General features: G+C 43.4%; 1 protein-coding gene across 5 annotated transcripts in view; it reads left to right on the top strand.

Annotated features, from left to right (window-relative positions):
* The window catches only part of UBTF (upstream binding transcription factor), a 45,773-nt gene extending 17,915 nt beyond the window's left edge, over positions 1 to 27,858 (top strand). For 4 of the 5 annotated variants that reach the window (XM_081886258.1, XM_081886255.1, XM_081886257.1 and 1 more), the window contains 12 exons: positions 3,618 to 3,759; positions 9,649 to 9,690; positions 10,772 to 10,885; positions 11,759 to 11,914; positions 14,249 to 14,404; positions 15,032 to 15,142; positions 15,968 to 16,056; positions 16,907 to 17,096; positions 17,719 to 17,766; positions 18,907 to 18,975; positions 20,200 to 20,349; positions 21,133 to 27,858. In XM_081886258.1, coding sequence (XP_081742384.1) covers positions 3,618 to 3,759; positions 9,649 to 9,690; positions 10,772 to 10,885; positions 11,759 to 11,914; positions 14,249 to 14,404; positions 15,032 to 15,142; positions 15,968 to 16,056; positions 16,907 to 17,096; positions 17,719 to 17,766; positions 18,907 to 18,975; positions 20,200 to 20,349; positions 21,133 to 21,246 — 1,381 coding nt within the window. In that variant the 3' untranslated portion in view covers positions 21,247 to 27,858. The remainder of the gene's footprint in view (positions 1 to 3,617; positions 3,760 to 9,648; positions 9,691 to 10,771; positions 10,886 to 11,758; positions 11,915 to 14,248; positions 14,405 to 15,031; positions 15,143 to 15,967; positions 16,057 to 16,906; positions 17,097 to 17,718; positions 17,767 to 18,906; positions 18,976 to 20,199; positions 20,350 to 21,132) is intronic. The other variant, XM_081886259.1, reaches the window with a different exon arrangement.
* The last annotated feature ends 140 nt before the right edge of the window (positions 27,859 to 27,998 follow it).

The following is a 27,998-nucleotide window of genomic DNA, read 5'->3' as shown; positions in this document are numbered from 1 at the left end:
TTGACATTGAGATGGGAGTGGTGCATCTCACATATGCACATATACACACCTTGGTAGGACTCTCCTTTCAGCCTGCCTCAGCTGGTTGCTCAGGGTATTGGAAGGAGATTGGCAAGTTCCCACACTTCTCCATGACCACCATACCATCACTTGCAAGCTTCCTGTGAGATTAGCTGAGGAGTTCCTCTTCAGGATCTCCCTTCATACAGCTCTCTTGAGTTACCGTATTTTTCGCACCATAGGACGCACTTTTTCCCTCCTAAAAAGCAAGGGAAAATGTGTGTGCGTCCTATGGAGCGAATGCAGGCTTTCGCTGAAGCCTGGAGAGTGAGAGGGGTCGGTGCGCACCGACCCCTCTCGCTCTCCAGGCTTCAGGAAGCTATCCACTAGCCGTGGGAGACCCAGCTCTCCCACGGCTAGCGGAGCGCTGCATTAATCCCGAAGCTTGGGGCGTGCGGAGCTCAGCGCGCCCCAAGCTTCTGGGTGCCGGCAAGGTCTCCGCTAGCCGTCTAGACCTTGCCGGCACCCAGAAGCTTGGGGCGTGCGGAGCTCCGCACGCCCCAAGCTTTGGGATTAGCGCTCCGCTAGCTGTGTCTAGGCTGAGGATATCAGCCTGCTTCCCGGAGCGTCGGGCGCCCTGAAAGCAGAGCGCCCGGTGCTTCGGGAACACATCCGCAGTGTGGGGAGCCTTGCAGGAGTTCCCCGCAGGGCTCCCCACGCTGCGGATAGCAGCCTGCTGCCCGGCGGGTGGGGCGCCCTGAAGCAGAGCGCCCCGCGCGCCAGGCAGACATCCGGAGAGTGGGGAGCCCTGCAGGGCTCCCCACGCTGCGGATAGCAGCCTGCTTCCCGGAGCGTCAGGCGCCCTGAAAGCAGAGCGCCCAGCGCTTCGGGAACACATCCGCAGCGTGGGGAGTCTTGCAGGAGTTCCCTGCAGGGCTCCCCACGCTGCGGATAGCAACCTGCCGCCCGGCGGGTGGGGCGCCCTGAAGCAGAGCGCCCCGCGCGCCAGGCAGACATCCGGAGAGTGGGGAGCCCTGCAGGAGTTCCCCACAGGGCTCCCCACGCTGCGGATAGCAGCCTGCTTCCCGGAGCATCGGGCGCCCTGAAAGCAGAGCGCCCCGCGCTTCGGGAACACATCCGCAGAGTGGGGAGCCTTGCAGGAGTTCCCCGCAGGGATCCCCACGCTGCGGATAGCAGCCTGCTTCCCGGAGCATCAGGCGCCCTGAAAGCAGAGCGCCCTGCACTTCGGGAACACATCCGCAGAGTGGGGAGCCTTGCAGGAGTTCCCCGCAGGGATCCCCACGCTGCGGATAGCAGCCTGCTGCCTGGCGGGTGGGGCCCGCTGAAGCAGAGCGCCCCGCGTGCCAGGCAGACATCAGCCAGCCCCACAAGCTCGGGGGACAGCAGGGAGGCGCAGCGCCACTATCCCTCTGTTCCTCGACCTGGTTTGGTTTCCCTGACCTGCTTTTGGGGGGGAAATAAAGGGAATTTTTTTCCCCTTTATTTCCCCCCCAAAAAACTAGCTGCGTCCAATGGTCCGGTGCGTCCAATCGTGCGAAAAATACGGTATGTGTTTTTTCCTGATCTGCTACCCATCTTCATATCGGGGAGTAGGCCTTTCCTCGTGGGGAAGCCTTTGCTTCCAGTAGTTGTTAGGTGCTGCTGCTAGCAAGGGGTTTGTCCTCTCCTCCTGAGTCATGTGCTAGGAAAACACAGTTGCCCACCATTTTTGTACTTGGGCTGCTGTTCACCTCTTGAATCCACCCCACTTCTTCACTCTCCTCTGGAAATATTTTCCTGTGTTCCATAGCCTCCGTGCAGAGGAGGCTCCCTGAAAACCTGATGCAAAAGCCAATTCAGATATTCATGCATTGCTGGTTTTCTCTTGATTTCCTGCCAGTGTGTCAAGTATTAAATGGATGTCATTTATGTTGTATTTCCACACAATATCTATTGTATTTTCTAGTCATTTTTTATAGTTGGAAGCCGCGCCAAGCGGTGTGTAAGGGTTGGGGTATGAATCCTGATATCAAATAAATAAATCCATTGACTTAACTTTTTCTCTAGAAACTTGGGGTTCTTGATCAAGGCCACAGAGTTGTCTCATATTCAGGGTTGTACTAAAAAGATACTAAAATTCTGGGCCAAGAGAAATCTAGCAGCCTGAACTATATAAGCTGATTTGCTCATTTCTCTTAAGCTGCAGGCTGCTCCTTACTTGATTGAACGCTCTTCCATTTTTATTTTTAAAAAACCATACACATGGGGTTTTTTTGCTTGGTACGTTTATATCTAACTTTCCTTCCATCATGGAGCTCAAAGGAGGGTACAAGGAGTTCCCAGTTCAGTCTCTCATCCAGGCAATGACCTGCCCCACACCTCCTTCAGCAAGGTGTCCACATCATTTACCTTCAGACCATGCCTTGGAAGAAAATTATCATCTTTAGAAAATGTTAATGAGAAGGCAAGGCTAGGATCCTGCTCTGAAGTCTTAGGTTTTTTATATGGAGTGATTTTTATTTAAGGTTAATTCTTCAAACATTTTTGGCTGACTGCGAAAAATACCCTGATTAAGCCTCTTTTTAAAAAATAAGTGATTATTTTAATGCAGATACATTGAAAAGCAGTAAGTGGCAGGTGCCATCTCAGGGGAGACTTCTCTCTAACAGGAGGGGTGCCTTTTCTAAGATGGTGCCTGCTATGACACATATCAATTAATTTTAAAAAAAGAAAACAGTTGGGTTTCCCCCCTTGTTTTCCTCTTTATGGACATTTATGCAGATTTAATCTGTTGATTTGGGGTGCATTCCTAATCCCACTTAATGTGGGAATAAGCCCCATTGAATTCTATAGGACTTACTTCCAAGTAGACACAGTTAGTTTTTTACAAACTGCACCCCTGCAGCAGAAAGCCAGGTTATGGGGAGAGAATTAAAAAAGCATTCTGAAAGAGCTGAAAAAGCCTATTTGTCTGGCAAAACCAGGAAACTTCATAAACTGGCAGCAGTGTGTGTGTTCCTCACCCAACCACTTCCTTTCACGACACCCATGTTTAAGAGGGCTGTGTCATTTTATTTGGCTAGTAACTTTTGTGTACTTACGACCAAGACTGCCTTGGGAATTGGCTGGGGGAGAAGGTCCAGAGTAACAAAAAGGGGGGAAACCCTAGGTGTGGGCCTGAGGGAAGTTTAGGAGGGCATTTTCTCTCTGTTGATTACGTCCTTGCACATCTTGATCCCAAGCCAATAATAATAATAAAGGCTTTAGAGCTCAAAATCCAACATCATGACTAAGACCCAGAAATCAAAATCATGAATCGGGAACCTGTGAGGCAAAAGTAGGTAGCATAGTAGATGTGACTCTTAACCTTTGTACAGTAGACACCACTGAACCAATGCAAAAGCCAGTGACATATACCCCTATTTATTCATATAATCCACATTATTGCCTTCATAGTAAGGGTTGGAGGTGGAAATTAAGACACCCCCCCCCCAAAATGTGTGGTGGTGGTGGGTTATGAGACTGTGGGAGAAGCACTTCAGGCAGCAGTTTTGTGTGGCTTATTCTTATGTTTACATAAATTTCCCCAACTATATAAAAGGAAATTTCTGTTTTAGGAATAGTTACTCGCTTTACTGTGCTGAACTGATGGCAAACATGAAAGATGTCCCAAGCACAGAACGGATGGTGCTCTGCAGTCAGCAGTGGAAGCTCCTTTCCCAGAAGGAAAAAGACGCCTACCACAAAAAGTGTGATCAGGTGAGCCTGGCTCTTACAAGGGTGTGTCGAAAAAGGGAAAGGATTAAAAATAATGCCCAGAGACAAATTATGGGTAGACTTTAGTGGTTCTACATATCAGGCAGGTTCCAGCTGTTACTACATACCTTGCTGCTGATAACGGATTTAATTTGCCTCAGTTTGGGGGTGCAGTTTTGCTTTTTAAGCCACCCACAGATTTGGTTTCTCTGATTTGCTGGGTGCGAACAAAATGCTATATTCCCCAGTGTTTGAACAGAGTATGAAAATCAAGTCTGTAATCCTTTGAAGTAGCCAAGAAAACAAGCACATGGACATGCAAGTGATGGGTTGGGGTTGTTGTGGTGGTGGTTTTCTTTTTTAAAAAAGCAAATCAGTTGGTCACTGCCACTCCTCTTGCATCCGATAACTTGGCTGAAATTGCAGTCTTAATCAGACTGCTTTTCCTCCCTTTTTGTTTGTTTGTTTGTTTTAAATGGTGGTGCTTTCTAGTAACTTGCAGGGGGATGCAGTCTGCCACCCATCCTCAAGCCTGTGTGAAGTTCATCCTGGATGTGGAGAAGCAAAACTCCCAGGAATTCTGCAAACAAGCAGAAGACCCCTGAAATTTGGAGAATAAAAATGCCCTTCAACAGTGGAGGAGACTTTTCTTTATATGGGTTGCTCCTCCTGCCTGTTTGGTCAGGCACGGCCATGTCCACCCTTGCAGTTTTTCCTCCTTCCTGTGGGAGGAAGCCCCACCCAGTTGCAGTCCTGCCTGCTCCACAGCAGCAGAGGGTTTTTTTTTTCTAGAGCTCTGGCTCCTCTCAGAGGCTGAAATATTTGGAAAGGAAGAGGAGTCCAGTTGCTTAATTCAGTGCTGGTCAGAAGGTAAATCGAGATCTGCTAAATGATCTTTGGGTTGCTTGAAGTAGATCTGCAGGAATTTCTAGCTTAAGAATGGCAGGAAGAAAATCAATCCATCCCTGCCCTAAATTGTAGTCCTGAAATGAAGATCGGGGTTGTTTTTTGTTTGTTTTTTGTTTTCCTGGGGTGTGGGGGGAGAGACAACCAGGAGTTGGTTTTTCTGTGGCAAGACTGAGCTCACTTCAGTTTTATTTAGTACTTAAAACTCTGAGGTACAGAATACTTTTAATTTCTACGCCTTTTGCACCTGGCTTCAGTTGTTACAAAAGAAGCAACAAACAAACAAACAAACCCAAAGTTGATCGTGCAGACCTGAAGTCTGGCTCAACTCGGGGCAGTTTACATAAGTTTCCCATTTATCGGGGATTAATTGATTGTCTCTGTTAATTGTTTTCTGGTGTTGATTGATCTAATGCATTTATCAACCGCGAATTGCCTCAGAATCAATTTCCCCTCAGCCTTGATAAGTTGCTGTTTAAATCATCGGTAGCTGTGCTTGTTTAAAATTCCCTCCAACCTGAGATGCATCCATGGCAAGCAAACAAGCTTTGCTAGGTGGCAGAAAAGATTGCCTGCTCTTGAGTCTGGAGAGGGAGAAAGCTAAGGCATGTGATGGAGGGTGTTGATGCAAGGACAAGGACGAGAGGGCTTTTTCTGGAGCTTCAAGTGGCCAAATGTTAAGGAGAATTCCCTGTGCTTTATCCAGCTGTACCAGCACAAAACCTCCAGACTTGGAGACTTCTTCCTCTTTTCCCAACACACAAAAATCCCCTCAAATTTTTAATATGAAAGTTAAAGTGGCTCTATCGATAGTCCAGGCTTTGGGCCTGCTGCTGCCTGTTCCTTAGTACTTGAAGCTGTGGCGGCCATTTTAAGCAGCTCGGCTCTCCTCAGCAGTGACAGTGTGAGATAATGGCGGATTTTCCTGCTTTTTTGGCTGCTTTAACTAGGGCCTTTTCTGAGGTGGTTATATCCCACAGGCGGCAGGACCCCATTTCCCTCTTGAGTCCCAGTCCCCCAGTCCTTGTTCAAAATGGCAAAGTTGCTTCGTCTTGATCTTTGGAAAAGGGCTAAGAAGCCTGTTGTGCATCTGTGAAGCTGAGCCCTGGGGGAGAGGCTGCCATTTGAAAAAGTTGTCTGTCTTCCTCCGCTCCTTCTCTAGGGGTTGCAATTCTCTACCATCATCAAAGGAATCTGGGGGATTCCTCAGACCCTTTTAGCATTTGTATGAATAAGACTACTCAAGGGTGTGACCCATAGATGACAACAGAAATCCCCTTAAGGTTGTTTCTGTGCCTGGAAAGGATTTCCTCTAGTTGGGCTACTGATAATCAGTACTTTCCTATCAATGTGAAACTGTCTTGTATCTTTTGAACTCAGAAATGATACATGAAGAAGGTGTGGTTTGACCTTCCCTAGTTTGTAGAGAAAGCAGTTATTTACACGTATGCATGTGGGTATGCTGACTGAATAATTTACTTTCTGACCCTCCAACTAATACTCCTTCATTAGGTGAGGGGAACAAATCTAGGATTTCTTCCCTTGAGTTCTTGCCTGTGTCGTCCTCTTCCCTCCCCCCTCCCCATTCACATTGCTTTCCAGGGACAATTTTAACCTACATTTGAATCTGAACGATCCCTTTGTTTGACATTCAGTGGACAATATTCCAGAGCAGCTTTACATTGAAATAAACATATTGTAAAACAAGAATATAGTAGTGCTCGCTTCGGCAGCACATATACTAAACATGAGTATAGTATAGTATAGTATAGTATAGTATAGTATAGTATAGTATAGTATAGTAAAAATATAAATGAGATAAAGCAGTAAAAATACACAACAGTATTAAAAATCAGCAAAAGCACTGTAAAAATTGAAGAATGAAGCTTCATTCCTTCCTTCCAGAAGCACCGACCAAAAGGGAAGGAGTTCGTCCAACTTATTTGGGGAGAGAATTCTACAACTGTGCCATTGAGAAGCCCCTGTTCCTGCTACTTGTCAATCTGATATTTGCTCATGATGGGCTGGAGAGCAGGACTACTGTTGCTGATCTTAAAGCCTGGGCAGGTTCATGTGGGTGAAGGCAGCCCTCAGAATAACATGGGTTCCAGGCAGTTTAGGGCTTTGGAGGTTATTACCAGTATTTAAACTTGAATCTGGGAATGAATTGATAACCAATGCAGATGTTGTAGGATAGGTGTGGTATGGTCCGATTGTAGTTTCTGAATTTTCTTTTGAGGTTAGCCCCATGTAGAGATCATGGCAATAATCCAGGCTGAATGTGACTAAAGCATTGATAATTGAAGCCAGACCCACTTTCCCCAGGTAGGTTTGTAGCTGGTGAAAAGCGCTACCGCCTACCAACATCAGCCAACACAAGGATAATGCTGGACTCAGAAGCACTTGCAGGTTGTGTACTTGGTCCTTAAGGGTATCTAAAGTTGTGGGAGTTCAACCCAATCCAAAAGATGACATAGCCTCTGCCCAGATCAACAAACTTCCCGACCAGTACTTCTGTCTTGTTTGGATTAAGGTTCAGCTTTTCCAACCCTCATCTAAATTGGGGCTGCCTTCAAACTCTGGTACAGAAATTCTGCATCTCCTTAGGATCAGAGAATGGCAATAAAAGGACTGGGTGATCTGCATAATGTGAACACTTCAGCCCAAGCCAATGGATGACCTCAGTGGTTTAATGTTGATAACTTGTGAGATCTCTGTGGCACCTCATAAGCCAAAAGCCCTGAGGGACCAGTAGTTTCCCAACACTACCTTTTGACAAGCCTTTCTCCAGGCAAGACTAGAACTGCAGTAAAGCAGTGCCTCCTGGTCCTATAAAGGGGGCCCATAAATTTTTTTATCGTTGATAGCATCAAAGGTGATCAAGAATTTATGGAGAATCAACAAGGTTGCACTCCTACTCATGAGGCCATCCACCTGGGTGACCAAGGTGGTTTTCAGTCTCAAAACCAGGCCTAAAACTCAGACTGGAATGGATCCAAGTAACCACTTTCATCCAAAACCATATGAAGTTTATAGGTCACCTCATGCTTTTAACACCTCTCCTAAAAATGGCACATTTAATGCCTAAGCATCTGGGTACCAATTATTTAAATTGCCAGGATCCTTCTCAGGTTTGGTTAAGAATAGATGAACCACTGTTTGCTTTAGGGCCATATGGGCACCTTACACTCTTGTAGCCACCTCTTGACACCCAAATATTCTTCATGACTTTTAAATTCTTTATGTTCATTGCATGTAGATTTTCCAGGGAACTGAATGAGTTATGTGGTTTGAGCGGGGGCATCTAGAAGCAACCATATCAATTACCTGGGTCATCTCCACTTAATTGGAGAAAGACCAGAGCATTGACCAGACCACCAGCAACATCAGTAGGAAAATTTCCCAGAGACATTGAGAAAACATCAGGAACCAGAAGCTCCAAAGGGGCGTAGTTTTCCATTAACTGAACTAGCATTTTAAAAGCAGCACCCTGATGGACCGCTGAAATTATTACAAGTGACACTAAGGCAAAAGAAGACTGTTGTTCTCTACTACCCCTTGCCCTTCCCCATAAATTGTCCAATCCATTAATTGTCATACCACCCCCTGCCCCATATCACCCCTGAATTCAAGAGCTGCTCAAAAGCATCCTTTAGTTGCAGCTATGAACCAGATAAAAAGACAAATTCAGGTACAATAAAAACAGAAACAGGTGATAATCGATACAATTTTATGTCAATAAATACCAAACTGAATAGCCTAAAAGATACTTTAAAAGACACACAATACAGAGGCCAGAATAGTTTGTTTTCAAAAGGCAAGGCCATTGATATTAAATGTCATCTTCCAACTCCCTTACCAGGTCCTATTTACAATGCCCCCAATTATCCTCCTCTCATCAGAGTATTGGTTCATTCTCCCATTTTGCAATAGCATTGCTGTTGCAGGTTGAAAAATGTCCCTGTTCTTGTAATGAACCTGAAATGGCATTGGAAACACCTCCTACCCCCAGGAAGTAGCTGCAAATGGTGGAGCCACACTTTCAGAATAAAAAATTGCTCATGCCACACCATTTTTTTAATTGATAGGAAATACACTGGGAAACAAAAAGAAACAACTCCTAGCAGATTTATAACGTAGAGCACAACTACTTTATAATATGATCATGGGACATCCAGAAAATATTTTTAAAAATGCAGCTAACATGAATCATTCCCACACACTTGATGCTCTTGCTCTCATTTTGAAAAGATAGCTATACATATTTTGCAAATAAACATTCTTATACTATACTATACTACTGTACACTGAAATGTTTAAATATTTTTTTTTAGTGTCCTTGAATCTTCCTGCCATTGTCCTCTCCTGCCACATCAGTGTAGAGCTCCACACCCTTTGAGAATCACAGTGTTAAAAGTGTCCAGAATGCTTTGCTTTCCTCCCATTTCCAGCAGCTGCTCAAATTACATCTGCTGTCCCTTGGGCCCATATTCCCATTTAAGGAATTCACATACAACCCTGAAACACTGTCCTGTGTCTTTCACTTAACATGCACACGCACACCTATATCTATCAGTAATAAAGCATCATTGCCCCTGGATAGCAATTTGCTTTGCCAGAAAGCCAGTTTTTAAGGTTCATCTCTACCGCTTACTCCCTTCTGCCAAGTCCTGTTGTCCCAGACACTACAGTCATCTTCAGCCTCTAAGGTTGGCACCTAGGGACCACTCAGAGGGCTGAGTTTGGCTCTGGGTTGCCAGTTGCTGGCCCCAATGGTACAGCAGTGTTTCTCAAAGTTATTCATTAAGTTATCTTGACTTGTGCTGGCTATTAGGCTTCTGATTCCAAATATTGATGTTTAGAAACCTGCATTGGCAGGAGTCAGATGTTTGGAGGAGGGTGCAGCTCTGGAGGGGAAGCAGAAGGAGGCAAAATTCATGGCATGTACCAGGAACTGACTCTTTTTTTGCTACTTTGCCCCTATAGAGAAAGAAAGATTATGAAATTGAGCTCTTGCGTTTCCTGGAGGTGAGTCTGCCACAGCATTCTGCTGTTAGTAAGTTTTTTAGCAGCTCTTTTCTGTTACCCTTCCCATTCACACATACAGCTTGGACCAGCTAAGAAAATGGACTTTGGTATGAGTGATTGGGACTGGGAGCATTAAGAAGAGTCATATTCTGGGTGAACATAAAGCACTATCTTTCTGTGTACTCTGCAGTTCTTGATAACTGTTTTAAGAGCCTTGTCTAAAAAGACAGTGGGGTGCAATCCAGTTGGTTAAGTACTTTTAAATCTCATTGAGTCCACTAAACTCTCTCCTATTCAGCCTTGAAATACTTGAATTGGACTGGTCTTAGGTTCCTCTGTGTAAACTTTTTTTGTCTAAAATTGAAGGATCAGGTCACGCAGTCCGTAGTGATGAGGTCTCAACCCAGAAGGCCATGCTCCATTCCATATCATATATTGCCTCTTGCATTGAGAGGACTGGATGCCCCGTTGCTGGTCAATTGGTGGTAGCGGGATTAGTTCATAAAAGGAGAAGCGGTCTCCATTCAACATTTCCCCAAACCACGGTTTGCATTAATAACAATTTAAAATCTAAACAGTGGTTTAGAGTTGCTTCTCTACTTACGGTGTGTTAATCCAGGCATCAACCCAAAACTGTTAACTTAATTTAACAGTACTTCTTTATGATGTCTTAATTAAGCCACTGACTTCAAATGCTTGTGATCCCAGGTCACTTAGACTTTCAAATTGATAGCCAGCACAGTTGTTTTAGAATAGTCTGTAAGTCTCTCTCTGCACTAGAATGAATAATGCATTCTGTGAGAACTAAGCTGCCAGTTGGTTTTCAGAGGCAGCTTCCTGGTACATTTTTTTTGTGGGGAGGAGAATGAAGCAGCCAATGCCCATGCTAGGCTGCTGACTTAATTTCCTGGAAATCTTAAGCTGCTTGGGTGAAAGTGGGCAGCCACGTTCTGCACTACCTGAAGATGCTTCCAAACTATGTATACATTAATCTACTAGATATATGGGGAAAGGCAGAGAGAGAATGAAAAATAGTCATAACTACTTATTTTGTTATTTTGCCGTTTCCTCCAAAATTCAGAGCTTACCTGAAGAAGAACAGCAGAGGGTTCTGGGAGAGGAGAAGATGCTGGGAGTAAACAAGAAAGGTGCCACCAGCCCTGCCTCTAAAAAGACTTCACCAGATGCCAGCAAGGTGAGTGACGCATACATGCTAGGGCAACAAGCAGGATGCATTGGGTATGGATACATTTTTTACATTTAGAGCAGTGGAGCAAAGCTACTTTTAAACCAGCCTCAAGACTTCATGTAAAATGGCTGCTGGGATTCCTTTGGAAATTTGATAGTAAAAATGAGAACAAAAACTAATACCTCTTGAAGGTTTCCTTATGCGTGTGTGGTATCCAACATTAGTCATACTTGGGATGGGCCCACTGAAATCAAATTGACTGAAATGACTTTGAAGTATATTGATTTTAATGGGTCTACTCCAGAGTACAATTAATGTTGGCTATCTCCCTATATGTATATAATAAGTAGAACTGTCAGCAGGTTTAAAGGATATTTCATTGATTTAATCATCTGCCTTATGTTCAAGTAACTGATTAATCTGATTAAAATAAATTTGTTTACGACCAAAAGTCCAATATTTGTCAGATACTGAAGGAAGTGTTAGATAATAGACAGTAAAATAATAAGTTACCATTCTCATTGTTGTATATAAACACCCATCTTCGCGTTTTTTATTTCTTTCCCATTCCCTTTGCTCATTACAATAATGCACCTGAACCAAAACAGCCTCAAAAGATAAACAAGCTTTTAACTTGCAGTTCCACCAATTAAAAATTGATCTTGCTGGTAAAAATTGCCTCCCCCCACTGATTAATCAGCTAAAGTGTTAGCTGGCTGATCTACTAGGAATACTTTGCAGCCCATAAAATAAGGCCACCTTCCCCAGTTTTTGCTCTTTTTATTATTATTTGCTTTTTTCCATAACGCTTTTTTAAAAAGAACAAAAGATACAAACTCAAAATTCCACAACCACGAGTCCCTTTGTGCTCTTTAACAGGGAGGTTCTGAGAAACCCAAACGGCCCGTTTCTGCTATGTTTATCTTCTCGGAGGAGAAACGCAAGCAGCTGCAGGAGGAGCGACCCGAACTGTCGGAGAGCGAACTGACCCGGCTGCTGGCGCGGATGTGGAATGATCTTTCAGAGAAAAAAAAGGTTGTTGAATCAATAATGCACATTCTCCTTAACTATCTTTTTGGGGGGAAGGTGTGGGGGAACATGTACTCCTGGGTATCTCAAAAAGTCAGCTGGATGGTTTTTCCCCCCTGTTGACTTAGATCAGAGGTAGCCATCATGACGCCTTTCATATGTTCCTGGACTCCCAGTTCCCATCAGCCCCAACCAGCATGGCCAAGGGTTAGGGATGATGGGAGTGGTAGTCTGACAACATCTGGAGGGCACCACATTGACTACCCCTGACTTGGATGAAACCAGGATCTTGACCCACTCCCTCACCCTTAAAAAAAAAGAAAGAAGAGGAAACAAAATCTGCTAGAAACCCCACAGAAGGTTCTGAACATTCCCGAGCCTTCGGTTCCCTCTAGAAGCCACCAAGCAGCTCTGTTAACAGCCTGGGCGCTCCTACCATTCCATCTTGCGTTACCTCTGCTCATTTTTTTTCACCAGCTTGGGAAGGGGAAGGAGCCAGACTCGGTCAGTGCGTTCCCTTAGTGTGAGAGTGGGTGCAATAAAAAAACCCCATTTTGCGTTCTTTTGTACTGTTTGCCTCCCAGTACAGCTGTGAATACACATGGAGTCAAATGGGAGAGGTCTTGAGGCTTGGTTTAGATGCCTGAGAAAGAGGGTCTTAGATCCTTGTGGGAGTTAGCTGGACACCTTAATATGGGACAGGGAAAGTAGTTGCACTTGGGAGATGGGGTTTGTTGTTGCTGTGTATATGCCTTAAAAGGCTAACTTTGTGTGATGGCAGATGACTAGATATCAAGCAGTACTTTCCTATGGTGGGCATAACATGTGGGACGCTGGAGCAGCATCCACCCACATGCCAAAGAATGTCACCACAGATTTGCAGCCGATCAAAAATCCAATAAAAAGCAGGGGTGGGGGTTCTCCTTCTTTCATGAGTAGCATTACATCATGTATTTGGGTTTATTTGCTTTGTTTTATTCCTTTATTGCATTTATAGTCTACTTTTCTTCCAAGGGCCTCAAGGTGGCATACATGGCTCTTCACCTTTCCATATTTTTCTCACAACTACCTTGTGAGGTAGGTTAGACTGAGAGTTGGTGTAACCTTGAGGCCTAGAAACATGCATAAAACCTGGGTGAACATTTGTATTATTGGGTACCTCAGTTGTGATTGCTCCAACCTTATGTTCCTAGTTGGCACTGTCCACCGAAATTTGTCATTGAAACTACAGGGTATACCTTATTTTCATATTGTTAATCTACATAAAGGTTATCTGTGTTGCTTTGTTTTTCATCATCCTGCATCTGTACCAGGCCCATACTTGACATGTTCAAACCTCACTGCAGCTGTTTTCTAGTACTGGAAAGGCACATTCAGGAGTGAGAGATCTGAAGCTCTAAAGCCAGAGTCATTAACCTTTGGCCTTCCAGCTATTTCTGGACTAGACCTTCCATTGACCATGCTAGCTGGGGCCAATGGAGGTTCCGTTTCAGCAACATCTGGAGTGCCACAGCTTAGTCAAACCTGCTCTAGGGAGTGTAGCTTCAAATCTTCAGCTCTAATAATGTCTGTCTTTAAGATTACATCTGTGCACAGAAAGAGGTATACATCCACAAGACTCCTTGAATTTAGCACTTTAAAAATATTAGTTTCTGTGCTGATTTTACTGCATCTCCCACATTATAAAAAAGAGATAATTTTAAAGGCAGAAAGATGTTTTTTGGGTGAAAGCTGTGAAGAATAACTGATTTTAATGGGGGAAAGAAAAAATGATAAATGACCTTTTGGTACAACAAAAGTGCAATGTTTGTTTTTATCTTGCAAATAATTAAATAGCAGAAATTTGGTTGCAGTTAATAAAAGCAGTTAGATAGCTTGCTAGCCATGTTTTTAATGTACTAACAGAGAAACTTCCTTACAAGAAAACCTGCAACTCATGCAGAACAAAAAAATAAAATACAGATGTCTTTCAAGAGGACACACATACAATGTTTTGTTCTGTATGTTTTTCGAAAGTGCTGGGTCAGGCTTATAGTGCAGGTCACAAGGCTGTTCAGAGTTTTTTAACCACCTTAATTTGTGTCCAGAAGCTAATAGATTGGCCCATAACTGATTATTCTGCTTTGGTTTAAAACCTGCTGTTCCTCCGGTTTAACAGCTTTCTTCCTCAAAATCTGTGTCACAGACGTGGGGGAGAACCACTGCATCATTAAGCCACACACTCTCCAAAACACAGTTTCAGTGCTTAACTTTTTTCCTCCAGCCAGCCTGGTTTTCTGTGTTTCTTACCAATCAGCAATGGGTTTTGCAAAGATTTTGACCATGCGTGTTGTTTTCTAGGCCAAGTACAAAGCTCGTGAGGCTGCCATGAAAGCTCAGACAGAAAAGAAGCATGGTTCCGACAAGGAGGATCGCGGCAAACTTCCCGAGTCACCGAAAACAGCTGAAGAAATCTGGCAGCAGAGTGTCATTGGAGATTATCTTGCTCGCTTTAAGGTAAAGTGGGACAGCAGAGGCCTAGTTTCATAATGGAATGACCTGCAGTGTGTCAGTAGCAAGACATGTGAGTGACAAAGCAGAGAGCCATATAGCTTTGACTTGCTCCAAAATAGAGGCAGGAGTCTGCAGGGGGGAGGGGGCTGACTGACAACATGTCTTGGAGAGGAGTGCCATCTGAGGAGGTGGTGTCCAGCTTGGAATTTACTTCAGAGACTCAAGAAGGGGATGAACAAGGGGCAGCTCCCATCTGGTGGGTGTCCAGAGGAAGAATGTCAAATCAGATGAGCTGTGCTAATGGGAACTGTAGCTGTAAATAGGGCTAATGTTATTATTGCCATTGAATTGATAAACTGTAATTTGAGGGATGGTAGCATGAGCCAAAGGAGTGCAAGTCTTCCCTTGTGGAGAAAGGGCATGAGTTCTGGCCCCTGGTTTGCACGCTGCAGAACTCATGAGATGACCAGCGTAGAAAGTGGGTTACCAGGTAAGCAACCTGCCTTTTTCAGGTGGTAGCTGGCATGAAGTTAGGATAGAAGTGGTGGGCTCAAAGTGGGGAGTTGTCTGAGCTCTGCACTTTTATGGAGTCCATGACAGTATATAATAGCAGCTTTCCTTCTGCTTCAGAATGACCGAGGGAAAGCACTAAAAGCCATGGAAGCCACCTGGAACAACATGGAGAAGAAGGAGAAGCTGATGTGGATCAAGAAGGCAGCAGAAGATCAGAAACGATACGAGGTTGGTCAGTCTTTTTTTTAAAAAAAACCCACCCCACCTAGTATTTTTCACTTCAGTGTGATTGCACTGCATCAAGTGTGTGCGTGTGCACAGTTTCCACAGGAATGCAGAAAAACAGTCCTGTGTGTGGTACTGGGCACAGAATATCAACTTCCAAAAAACCAGCCAGTTTCTGGCTGTATGGAGATATGCTTAAATGTAAGTGGCTTGTGCTTCCTGCCAGTGAAATGGTGGAATAAGATTGTGCATAATTACACAGATTACATACATTCTCTTGTCTTTTCTTGGCTCAGAATCTGGATTGCCAGAGTTCTAAATTTTAATTCATTTTCTCTAGCAACTTGCATGCACAGCTCCTCTGTTTTACAGCTCAGGATTGGGAGCCATTGGTTTCTGCTCCAGATTTCTGCAGCTTTGTAAATGAGACAAGAAAGTTACTAGCCTGCCAGGAGCTAGCAGAAGAGAGACAGACAACTCCATTCCTCTTGTAGCAGCCTCCTTGGTTCTGTACTGGGCTCTGAGAAGGAGCAGGGCACTCAATTTCTTCTTGGTTTGCCTACCCTGCATGTAATTCCTTGCCACCTCTGGCTAGGAGGTTAATACTTAAAATACAAGGTTGAAGCTCTGTATATGTTTCTTGGTAGGTAGTTTTCTTGGTTGTTGAGGAAAGCTAGCAAATGTCCAATGTTTGCCTCATTGAAGGCTTAGGCATCTGCATGAAATAGGAGGGCGGGGCAGCCTTTTTAATTTTTCTGACATTTTTTATTGAGCTGGACCAGGCTTCTCAGCTTTGTAATTCTGTTTCTTCTTTATTTTGTTCTGCAGCGAGAACTGAGTGAGATGAGGGCGCCACCATGCACAACAAATTCCTCCAAGAAGATGAAATTCCAGGGTGAGCCGAAGAAACCCCCCATGTAAGTATTGCCATTGTTTTAAAAAGAAAAAGGCAGGGTTGTATGTGTGTGCTTATATGTTTTGTGTTCTGAGTTGTGGTTATGGCTTACAAACCTTCCTGAAGTTAAGTCAACTTCAGTAGGTGGATAATTGATTGGTTTAAAGGCAATCTATAAATACTGTAAATAAAATAAAAAGTTCACCATATGTAACTGAAGCACAATTAACATTTCTGGAAGCCCAAGATCATATTAAAACTGATGAACCAAAACCAAACAGCAGCAACAGAATAACTTCTAAAAGGCTTAATTCTCCAAAAGATAAGTGAAGTTTCTGAATGGAGCCAAGAGAAAAAAACAGTTGAGCTTCCTAGGAGATGCCATTTGAGTTCTGTGGCTACCACTGAAAAGATCTGTTCCCTGTGGAGAGCAGGGTGGCATCCAAAGAGAGTGCCTGTGTTTGCATATCGTACTCAACCATGGTTATGTGCATGAGCAAGAAGGAACCACCACAAGCCTTTGTCTCAGTATACCTTTTCCCTCCTTCCATGTGACTGGGAGGAGGATTTTGCAGAGCTGCATTCCACTTTCCACAAAATCTGACTTACCATTTCTTATGAAATGGTGATAAGAATGTAAAACAAATTGGTAAGTTTCCAAACAAACCAAAGTTTGTTTGGAAACTCTTAACGGCAGCGGGGTGGGGGGGTTCCGGCTGCTCCTTTCTGCCTCTGAAACCATGGTTTAGCAATGCATGTGAACCCATACCACTGAGTTTTCCAGTATATTAAATAGATCCTGCCATCAGTCCTGCTGTCTTTCTTCCTCCTGCCCATTCACCTGTAACTTCTCCCTTTTGTGTCCTCACCAGGAACGGGTATCAGAAGTTTTCTCAGGAGCTGCTTTCAAATGGTGAACTTAACCATCTTCCTCTGAAGGAGCGGATGGTGGAGATTGGAAGCCGCTGGCAGCGCATCTCTCAGAGCCAAAAGGAACAGTACAAGAAGTTGGCCGAAGAGCAGCAGAAACAGTACAAAGTACACCTGGATATGTGGCTCAAGGTGAGCTGTCAGTTGGGGGAAGGCACAAGAACAGGTAGCAGCTCCTTGAGAAGATCAGAGTGTTAGCAATGAAGCATCCGTGTGAAAGCCTTCCAAGTCAAGCCATATTGACATTTGACTCTTGTTCTGCAACCAAAGACTTTCAATCTGTATGAAATTCTGCTCATCCCCAGTTCCTATCAGCAACATAAGCATCCTAGACACTGTGAGCTTTCCCCACCTCTCATCTGTCCTTTGGCCTCATGGATCATCCTGCCACACAGAGCACTCTCGCATGTTCGTATACCTTGTCTGAGGTTTTGTTCTGTGTTTTCTCTGCAACCCAAATCAAACTTCCTCTACCCTGACAGCATCTGCTTAGGCTTTTAGCATTTTCAGCCCTCCATTCCCTGCCTGTAAAATGGGAATAATTGTTCATAGGGCAGAACTCATTGAAGGACAGCCAGGGGCTTGCAAGAAGTGTCATATTAAAGTGCTGGCAAGGAATGATTCATCTGTGGTAATTATAATCTGGTTGCTTTATGTAGGGACTATAATCAATCCATCTCCTCATGTTTTGAACCACCTCCATAACATGCTTAATCTTGGCTTCTCACTCCTCCCCCTTCTGTCTTCTCTGCAGAGTTTGTCACCACAGGAGAGAGCTGTGTACAAGGAACATACTTCCAACGTAGGTGTCTTGCAAGTGTTTGGAGGGGACTGGCGGGGGTATTTTTTCAACTTGACCTCTGAAATACAGTATAGCTTGGAAGTGAAAGGAAGAGAATCTCTTCATGTCTGAAGTCTAGGGTTCCATGTTCTGTAACTGGTTAGGTCAGAAACGAGGAACCTTTGGTTCCCCCCCCCCCCAAAGAAAAACCTTCATTTTTGTATGTATGGAAGATGGAGATGGTTATGCGAGTGTAGAAACCCGCCTACCGTACAAATATAAACATTACATTCATTGTTCTGTCCGCTTGCCTCTGGCTCCTCCTACCAGAGGCATTCCCAGAAGGAAATGTGGCCCTCTGACTGAAAAGGGATACCTATCCCAGCAGGACATGCATCAGATAAAAGTGTACCAGTTACAGTTTGAAAGCTGCACTGAATTAAACAGGGTATTTATGGTTATTGAATTGGTACATTTTGATTTAATAATAGGATAGATTTCCAGGATGTTATAAGAACTCTTGAGTAGAAAAAGCTTAGGTTGCCTTTGTATTTTCCTCCTGCTGCTTGTTTTAACATTTTTGGCATCAAGTCTTCAGAATCTAGTGCCACAAGAACTAGATAGTTTGTTAGGGGCACGTTTGATTTTTGCTAGAAATGGAGGATTGGGGAAGGGGCAAGCTAGATACTAGCTTGCTGAAAAGAATGCAAGTGTTTTCCTTGCCACTGGTGCTGTCATGGGTGCCACATAATAGTAAACCCATTTTGCATTTATAGAAATCTTTTAGTGTGGCAGCACCGACACTTTGGAACTCCCTGCTTATTGACATCAGGCAGACACTTTCACTGTACTGTACTGTATTTGGCACCTGCTTAAAACATTTTTGTTAGGCAAGCCTATCCAGATACCAAGAACATTGTTGTATGTTTTAATCTGTTTATTGCTGATCTTAATTTTTTAAGAGTTCTAAATTGTTGTTAATTACTTTTAGCAATAATTTTATTGTTTTATTCTTTTTGCAAACTGTTTTGAGGGTTCTTTTTTTACAAAGTATATAAATTTTATGAAAATAAATGTTATAAATTTTATGAAATAAATAAATGTTGACTCCTTCCCCCCCCCTCTTTCTAACACTGCCCCCTCCCACTTGTATCTCAACAGAAACGCAAGAACATGGGGAAGATGCGAGGCCCAAATCCTAAGCTGAAGCCCTCGGTGCAGTCTAAATCAGTAAGTGCTTTTAACACTTCTTCCTCTTCATCATGCAGCTGTTACCCGCAATGGAATAATCCAGGGAAGCTTGTTCCAAGGTTTGCCTTTGGCTGATTTAATGAAGCCATTTTGAAAGTGTTAAAACTGACCCCAGGAACTCTGCTTTCTTTCTGGTCTGGTAAAGCATTGCAAATTATTGTAAAAGTCCTTGCTTGCTTGCTTGCTTCTTATTTCTAACAGGGGAGGGAGCCAAATTCTATGCAGGTGATTGAACTGATGGCTGGGGCCCACTGATCTTCCACTGGGAAGGAGAGATGCAGTCTCCCTATAGTTAGTTATATGGTAGGGTTGCCATACGTCCAGAATTTCCCAGACGTAGCCAGAATACTGCAGTCAGAAGCAGTGTGTGGGTGTAAATCGCTAAAATTTCCAGGGAAATCCGGACGTATGGCAACCCATGTTGGCAGTGTCTTTTTTGCCGATTAACTTTAAAAATAGCTCAAAAACATCATTTTTAGCTCAACAGCTTTGCCAAGTAAAGCTCAACAACCCCTTTATAGGGAATGTAGTTTTTTCCCCCCTCTGTAGCTAAGAGGCACAAGTAGCTTTGCTTCCATGAGCATCAGTTGATTTGCATGACAACTCTTGGGATGGATTTTTAAAATTATTAGTTTCATGAAGATGATGTTTGGATGGGGAGAGGTTTTCTGCTGCACTTCAGGTGCTGATAGCTGGAGAGCTGTTTGCTCTTCAGACCCCTTTTCTTTTCTTTTCTTTCTTTCGTTTTGGTCTTCTCCACTTTCCTTAAGTGGGCATGCTTGAAGTTGCAAATGTAAAAATCCTGAGCTCTTGAGCATTTCATTAAAAATAAACCAGTGGTGAAGCAGTTAATTTTCTATAGTGAGAACTTTGGGTTGTTGAGCTGGCTTTCTTTTAACAGAATATTGGGGCAGAAGGGGCATATATTGTACCCTGCTTTGCAATTTCTGGCACAGCTATAGTGCATTCAGTTTCATTTAAGGCCCTGAACTGTTCCTGTGCCACCCTGGTGAGCACCTTCACATTTCATCCACATGCAAGAAGGCAAATTTTGAGAAATAGGGGTATGTTTGGCCACTTGGGGTTCTTACCGTGGACTCTTGGGTGTATAAAGATGAATGCCATCTGTTGAGCTCTAGTTGCGTTGGTGGTGTTTTCAGTCTAGCTCTCCCATGTCTCTGTTAAATCCTGTGTGGTTTGCAGGAATCTGAGGATGATGATGATGATGACGACGACGACGATGATGACGATGAAGAGGAAGAGGAGGAGGACGATGACAATGCTGACTCCTCTGAGGAGGGAGGGGATTCCTCTGATTCAAGTAGTGAAGAGGAGAGCGAAGACGGGGATGAGGTGAGTGTGCGGGCGTCTGTACACTTCTCTATATACACTACCTCTTGCTCACACCTATTCTGCAAAACTGATTGTCGGGGCTGCGTGTTTCGGTGACTGCTTAACTGTGCTTATTAAGCAGTGGGGGCTATCCCCAACAGCTGGGCTTTTCACAAGTTCAAAAGTGCAGTGCCTCTGAATATAACTAGAAGGCTTTTCCTCTTTTAAGGTGCAACCCTAGCATCCCACCCAAAACATGGTGGATAGCAAGGCTCCTAGGACAGATGATGAGAGGTACAGATGAACACAAGCCAGCAGCTTGCATATGAAGGAACAAAAGTGCTAGTCAAGGAGCCGCTGTAAATACATATATACATTTTCTGTCAAAGCGATCTAAATTCTGTACCAATAAAATGCTGGATTCTGTAACCTGTATAAATGACACAAGCTGAACAAATCTCTCATTTCGCATAATTTTATTTGACAGCTTCTATTATCCTGCATCCTTCTGGTTTCTACTAGTTGTGGAGGATGGGCAGGTGTGCAAAGCACTGAAAGACCTAGCCACTGGAAAACATGCTCATTTCCCTCCTTGGCTTCTGCGTTTCAGTAGGTGGGGGCGACAAGTCTTCAAGCATATATCTTTGAAACCATAAAAACAAGGCACTTTTATTCTAAAAATAAATAAATGTTGCATTTCCCAGTAAACTGAATTCTGCACCCCGCCACATTCTGCAGTCCCTCAGCATCACCTTGGGTACCCACACTAGACATAACTTCATATCTTGCCTCTTCCCTCACCAGAATGAAGAAGAGGATGACGAAGAGGACGATGATGATGACGACGACAATGAATCTGAGGGCAGCAGCAGTTCCTCGTCCTCCTCAGGAGATTCTTCTGATTCGGACTCCAATTGAACCATCCCCTTTCTCCAGCCGCCTTTCTTGCTGTACTCTATTCGGTTTTGTTTTTCCGGATAAAAGTAACATCTACAGCTGGAGAGCTAGGATGGGGAGGAAAGGGAGGAAGGAAATCACTGTGGTTTAATTATCTTCCTCTCCTCGCACACCTCACATTGTATTTAACTGTGTGTGGTTGTGTGTGAGGGGAGCATGGGGGTAGAAAATAGCTGACAACCAGCGGAGGGTTTTTTTGTGGCGGTGGTGTGGGGAGAGAATTTTTATTCTATACTCCTCTCTCTTATTCCTCCCCCCTCCTGAATCTCTCTGGGGGTTCCCCCCCTTTTTGTTGAGGTGGGCAGGGTCCTGGCAAAATACAGGCCCCTTTTTATTTCCTCCCCCCTCACATATCTACCCCCCGCCCACCCCCAATTCTATCCACCAGCTTTGGACTTTGTACAAATTCTTTTTTAAAAAAAACAAAAAACCAACATGGCAATGAGAGATTTCCCCACCCCCTTAGCAAACAGCCAGGGAGAGATGGGTTCCAGAGAGCACGAGCCATGGAAGGTTCTGGACTTTGCCAGTGTGACCCACCTCTCCTCAAAGTGGACAATCTTGTACAGTCTTGAAATTTTACACCTTGACGAAAGAGAACAAAATGGCCACAGCTGCACTTAGTTATTTCCTGTGATGAACTGGATATCCAGCAAACGTTTCCTGCTGAAGGAAACGGGATGGGAGGGTATATTTCACGTGAGTGCATGGCAAGGGTCAGGGAATAGAAAAGGAACTGAAGAAAAGGATTTCTTTTGCAGAGAGAATTTCTGACTGGTATGCTGTCGCAGAAGAGAATTTTGGGAGCTCCAAGGTTACTGACTTTATTTTGCAGGAGGTGGACTTTTTCTGTCGTTTTTCTGACCAGCATTTAAACAAAGACAGTAGTGGCCAGACCCCTTTGGGTTGTTGTTGTTGTTAATATATATATTTTTTTTTACAATGAAGTGACCAATAATTGTACCAAAATGGGGCATTTTGTTTGACTGTCTTTGGAAGCGGGAGGTTGGTTGTGGGTGGGATCCTCTGTGTCATTAAGCTTTTTTTTTCAAAAAAAACAAAAAAATGTTTTATAAACAAAGTGAGACAACCATCTTTTTTACAACTAAATTATCCCATCTTTGAGATTGAGTACGTCATATGTCTCTTACCCTTATGCAGAGGCTGGGATCTTGGGAGTGGATGGGGCTTGTATATAAGAGGCACATAGGTTCCCCTGGCCCCTTAGCATGCCTTGGTTTTATTCAGGCTGAATGTGTTCATTCAACTTTGGGCAGAGCAATGATGCCAAGAAGAGAATGATTCCAGCCACCAAGAAGTGTATTTCTTAGCCTCTTCTGTGGGGAATAGAAAAGGAAAGGAAACTCCAGTACCAACTTTGTGTTTGCCCTGTAAATGGCATCAGAGCTAGTAGACATGCTATTTGGGGGTCAGGTGGTGGTGGTTGTAAAAAAAAGAAAAAGCAGCAACCACACCTCCTTTTCCCTTGTAAGATGCCCGATCATACAAAACATCACCACGCCACAAATTCCCCTACCCATTCTCCCAGGAGTAACTAAAGGGGCAGGGAAATTTGCAGCTTGGTGATTTCAAGAAACACTTTGTATGACTAGACATTACTGGGCAAAAGGAAGGGCCAGAACTACATGGTTCCTTCTTCCAAGGGCATGTGTCTCCTGTAATGTGGTAGTTCCAGCCTGAAAAAAGAGCAAGAAACTATTACCTTGTTTGGATGTAAGACTAAGATGTGTGTTAGCTCTACTTGAACAAGCCTTGGATGTGTAAGCTTTCCCCTTGCTGTGAAGAGATGAGAAACGTTTTGTTTCCTTATTTAATTAACCATGGTTACTTGTTGTGTCCAAATGTGGACAATCTGGTTTAACTTTGCTTTACGGAAACAAGCCACAATTGGAAATCATGGTCTGTGATCCTGGCTTGTTTCCCTAAATCATAGTTAAGATTTGCCATAATATTAAACCATGGTTTATTGCAAACAGAGAAGAGAGTTTCTAATCTCACAGTGGAAGAAAGAGGAAGGGGGAGGATGCATGAGCCTGAGACTTGTTCGCATAATGTTGATACACAGTTTAGCATAATGTCCAAACTAGATCAGTACAAATTAAATTGGCATTGGTGATTTTCTCAGAAAAACAAGCTGGTATGTTGCATCTTGCTATCTAATTGGACAGGTCGTATTTAGGCAAGGCTCCTTTTGCTTCTTCCCATCTGTGTTCCCTGTCCTTCTGTTTCTTTAATATTTTACATGCAAAACATAATTTAGTTTATGAAAGCATGCATCACTGACTAGCCTTTATTTTTACATTCTTTGGACGATTACCTGCTCTAATAATATGACAAGGAATTTCTCATTTTTAAGGCCAGATCCTGCGACTAGTGGCTTGTAGCCCCAATTTGGCCTGCAAGCTGGTTGTGTACTATATCTTGGCTCTTCAGTGCCCTTCATAGCACACTGTGTCTTCTGTTGACAAGCAAAATGAGAATTTTGCAAAACAAACTTCAAATGCATTGTAGTTTACAGTATTCATTGTTTCCCCTTGAAATATACTTTGGATTTTTATTTTTAAGCATACCCACCAGAAAAAGTACACACACACCCTTTTTATCCCTCCCCCCTTGTGGAAATTGAACACATGGCTTGTGCTTTGCCGATCTCTTTTGGGTAAGTCTGGAAACTTCATGAAGGAAACGTGGTCTTCTAAAGAAAGACTTGGCTTCTAGCACTGCAGATACTCCCCTGGAGGGAAGCTGGACCATTTGAGAATGCAGTTGAGAGAGGGAGTTACAAAGGGCACTGAAGACCCTTCCAGATGCTGGACCACAGCTCTCATCATCCCTGATCGTTGGCCATGCTGACTGGGGTTGATGGGAGTTGGAATCCAGCTACATCGGGAAAGCCACAGGTTAGTCAAATCCAATTTACAGGATAAAAAAATCTTAATGGCAGTATTTCCCATTTAGTCTGCTTTTCTCTATCAGTTCACTGTCTCTTGCAATGTCTTGCTGTGCCAAATGTATTCCTTCTCTTTGAGCATCTTGGCCCCACAGTTGCCCTTTGGAAGTGTGCTGTACCTCCGTTCCATCACTGGGAAGAGTCCAGTTGCTAAATAATCTTATTTTGAACCAGCAACTCAAATAAATACAAAAGTCTCCCACTATTGCAAAATGCCTTGGGAGGACCTACAGGTTTCAAGCATTGGAACTTTCCCTACCCTTTGCTAGCATTTCTAGTTTTTTTTAAAAAAAACACCCACGTCATCTTGGGTAGCAAACTGTCAAAACTAGCCACAGGATTGATATTAAACTTACATACACCTGATTACAGGCACCACTGGAACCTGTGTAAACCTGGCTCCATTGAAATCTTGAGTGGCTCTTGGTGGCCGTATTAATTTAGGAAAGAGTATTTTGCATTGTGGGAATGACTTGACTGAATAACATGCAAATGTTCCCATAACATACCTTGAGAAGTGCAAGTGAGAATCAGTTTTCCACTGTACTTTCATTGGGATGAACAACTTACTTCCATGAGCATTGACATATTGCAAAGCACATCAGTCATGTTTATGAAGAGAAGTGCACCGTCACGTATGGGAGTGTGTGTTTGTGTGTATGCAGTTGTGGGAATAGTTCAGACAAGTCAAGATTTTCCTCTGTCTTTTTTGTTTGTTTGTTTATGTTTTTGGTACATATTGGTCTGGGTTGCTTTGGGTTGAACTCTTGGAGGCAAAGCAACAGAAGTGTGTTCTTTGGATAAGCGGTCAATCTCAATAGCCCTTTGGCTTTTCTGGCTTGGTATAAAATACCAGTAACACATCCAAGCAGGGATTTACTGAATAACACCAGATCATTTAGAGCAAAAGCTTTTCAGGGAAAAAGAAACTTACCTGAGAACATAGGAAATCAATTAATGTACAGTACACATGAAAATGGGTATTTTTGTGCCCTTGAATAGTACTCAAACGGTTATTAGTTTTTTGTGGATTCAGTACACTTGAAAAACCTCTAAAGATCTTGCAGACTTGAAAAGATATTATTAAGTACATGTAATCAAAACTAAAACCGTTGAAGTTGATAGAAATGCCACTCAGGAAGAATCACTAAATGATGCAGGGTGTAATCCACCCCTTTTGGGTGGGGCAAGGGTTTGGATTGGTAGGTGGAAGTGCTGCCACTGAAAAGGGACATTCCAAGGGAGGGGCCAAGTAGGCCACACTGCCATCAGTGGATAGCACTGGGTCTGATGCTGGTCCAGCTTGGCGTAGCATTTTGCCTGCCACCGGCTTCGATCCCAGCCCATGTGCCTGGTAGGACTGCTAATGTGATGGCGGCCCTGCTGCTCTCTTAAGCCCTGCAAGACAGTAACTCAGGTATGAATGTCTTCCTAAAGCTAAACAACAGTGGAGCTGTATGACGATGATAAATAACCATTTACAAGAAGTACAAGAGTGGCAGCATGTAAAATCGTAAATAATCCGTTCAGCGCTTGCTTTTTAAGTCTGTATGATCACCAACACGTTCTCATTCCTGAAGTTCTTTGGGTTATTCTATAAATCCTTGCCTGCAACCTGTCACTGACCTTGAACTGGTGTATAAAAGATAAGTATTACATTTAAAAATGCTTACTATGTAGGGGTTTACTTGACCCAACATCTCATTTACATGGCTCTTCACCCATGTGCTGGTCCCTTGATATGCACAATTCCCACGCCAGTAATCTTTGATCAAGAGGGAAGCCTCACTGCCATGCAAATGAAGAGGCTATCACATGGGTTAAGAGCCTTTCAAGCAAGGCACCAAACTACAGGGAGCCCGGCACGGGGGTAAGTACTGTCTCCAGATTGTGAGGTTGGGTGTAATCTTCCTTTAGAACCAATAGGTGTTCCTCAAAGCTAGAAGTTGTTTTCGGTTGTCGTCATTGTACCTCATTCTGCAAGAGAATCCTGACGTGGGTGGGGAGGTTAGACCTGTGAAGAAGTGTGGCAAGTTGTGTATGTTTCAGGTAACACCTTGTTGCCTCCTCCTTGCCCTCTGCCCGTTTGGTGCTAAGTTTTTCTCATTACGTGAACTGCATGGAAGCTACCAATAAATGCTTTTGCACAGGGAGGGCCCATACAGAACCATGCTAAGGGGGCATCATGGCTATGGATCCCCAAATCATGTGGAGTTTTTACATGTAATTGCCTCATCTTCCTTGAAGGCAGTGGAAGCTGAAACTCCATCCCTTTTAAGTGAGCCTTTGGTAAGTGTATTTGAATCAGTTAACACCTCTTCTGTTGAGTTATTTCTTAGTGAATTTGTGGCTGGTATAATGTGTACTCTGATTCACACATGCGCACATCTTTTGTGGAGGTAGGCGAGAACCGAAACCTTAACATTTTTGGATTCCCTTTTTATATAATTTTCAAGCCTTTCCCAATTTTGTCTCTGCTGGGGTAGGGAAAACCTTGTCACCTCATAAGATGTTTGTCAGAAATTTGCCAGAAATGAGATGACCCAATGAAAATCTAGGATGCATCCATTTAGATGTACTTTTCTCACCTCAAGGAAGTTGGTTATCATTTGTGGAATGGAGGCATTTGTTCTGATGCAGCAAATGTGGCCACACGTCGAAGTAAATTACGCAAAATATCAGCGGCAGGGGGAGAAGGATTGCATACAATAACCAGGCAGTGTATGCAACACTTTCTGTTGTTCTAATGGAGCCTTCCCTACCTTGGTGCCTTCTCCAAAGGCCTGGCAAACTGGGACTGACTTGAGGGCATCAGGTTCAGGAAGTCTCTTAACAGATCCTACCCACTAGAAACCTGAAAAAAAAAACACTTCAGCCATTGCCACATCAAGCTAGATTTCTCCACTTTAACTTTGCTTTTCATTGCCATGTCTGAATTCTGATAGGATGTGCCCAGTCATGCACATTTGTCACACATCAACCCCTCTGATGCTCCTGAACTCTATTTCTGATTCCGTCAGTCAATCTTCCTTCCCCCTTTTCTCTCTCTCCTCTCTCTCATCCTTCTAAAGTGAAACACCTGGTTTGATTTTGCTGAATGTACCAGCTCTGTTGTATTTTAGTAGATGTGTTTTTTAAGTAAAAAAAAAAACCCTTAAAAAAACCTTGTTCTTTAAAGTAAATTTCTTACAGTACTGATGTCTTTTTAAAAAAGAAAAAAAAATGTTACCAGGGGTTAGGGAGGGAGACAGATTGTACTGTAAGAAGGTGGGACTGAGTGCATTTTTGCACTGTTGACAAAATGTGATATTCCAGATAGAAGTTCTTGTGAAAAAGGAATCATTTTTTTTCTAATATTTAAAGTGTTTTTGTAGATTTAAAAAAACTTTAAAATGCCAAAAAATATTAAAATGTACTGGATTTCGGTTTCTATTACTAAATGGGACTTGGCAAGCTCAGGATGCTTTTGGTTTCCTTAGAAGTTTTTGCTATTTGCACCAACATGGCAAGAACTTCAGCCTCAAGTCTAAATAGACTTAAAACTGTGGATCTCCCTCCCCTCCTTTTTTTTTTCCTTTTGTATAATAAAGAGCAAAAACAAAGCCTTTGTTCTCATGTCATTACTTGGAACAGTAAAAAGAACTTGCAGGGAAAAGAGGATTTGAGGCTGTTTATATGGGTTGCTCTGTTCAAGTTGACCATATCTTTCATTTCTGGTGGATATACTAATTGCTATTACTAT

This window comes from Podarcis melisellensis (genome assembly GCF_964234715.1).
Source record: "Podarcis melisellensis genome assembly, chromosome: 13".
NCBI classification, from domain to species: domain Eukaryota; kingdom Metazoa; phylum Chordata; class Lepidosauria; order Squamata; family Lacertidae; genus Podarcis; species Podarcis melisellensis.
The sequence above is the reverse complement of the archived record's forward strand: the minus strand, read 5'-3'. Positions and strand labels throughout refer to the sequence as shown.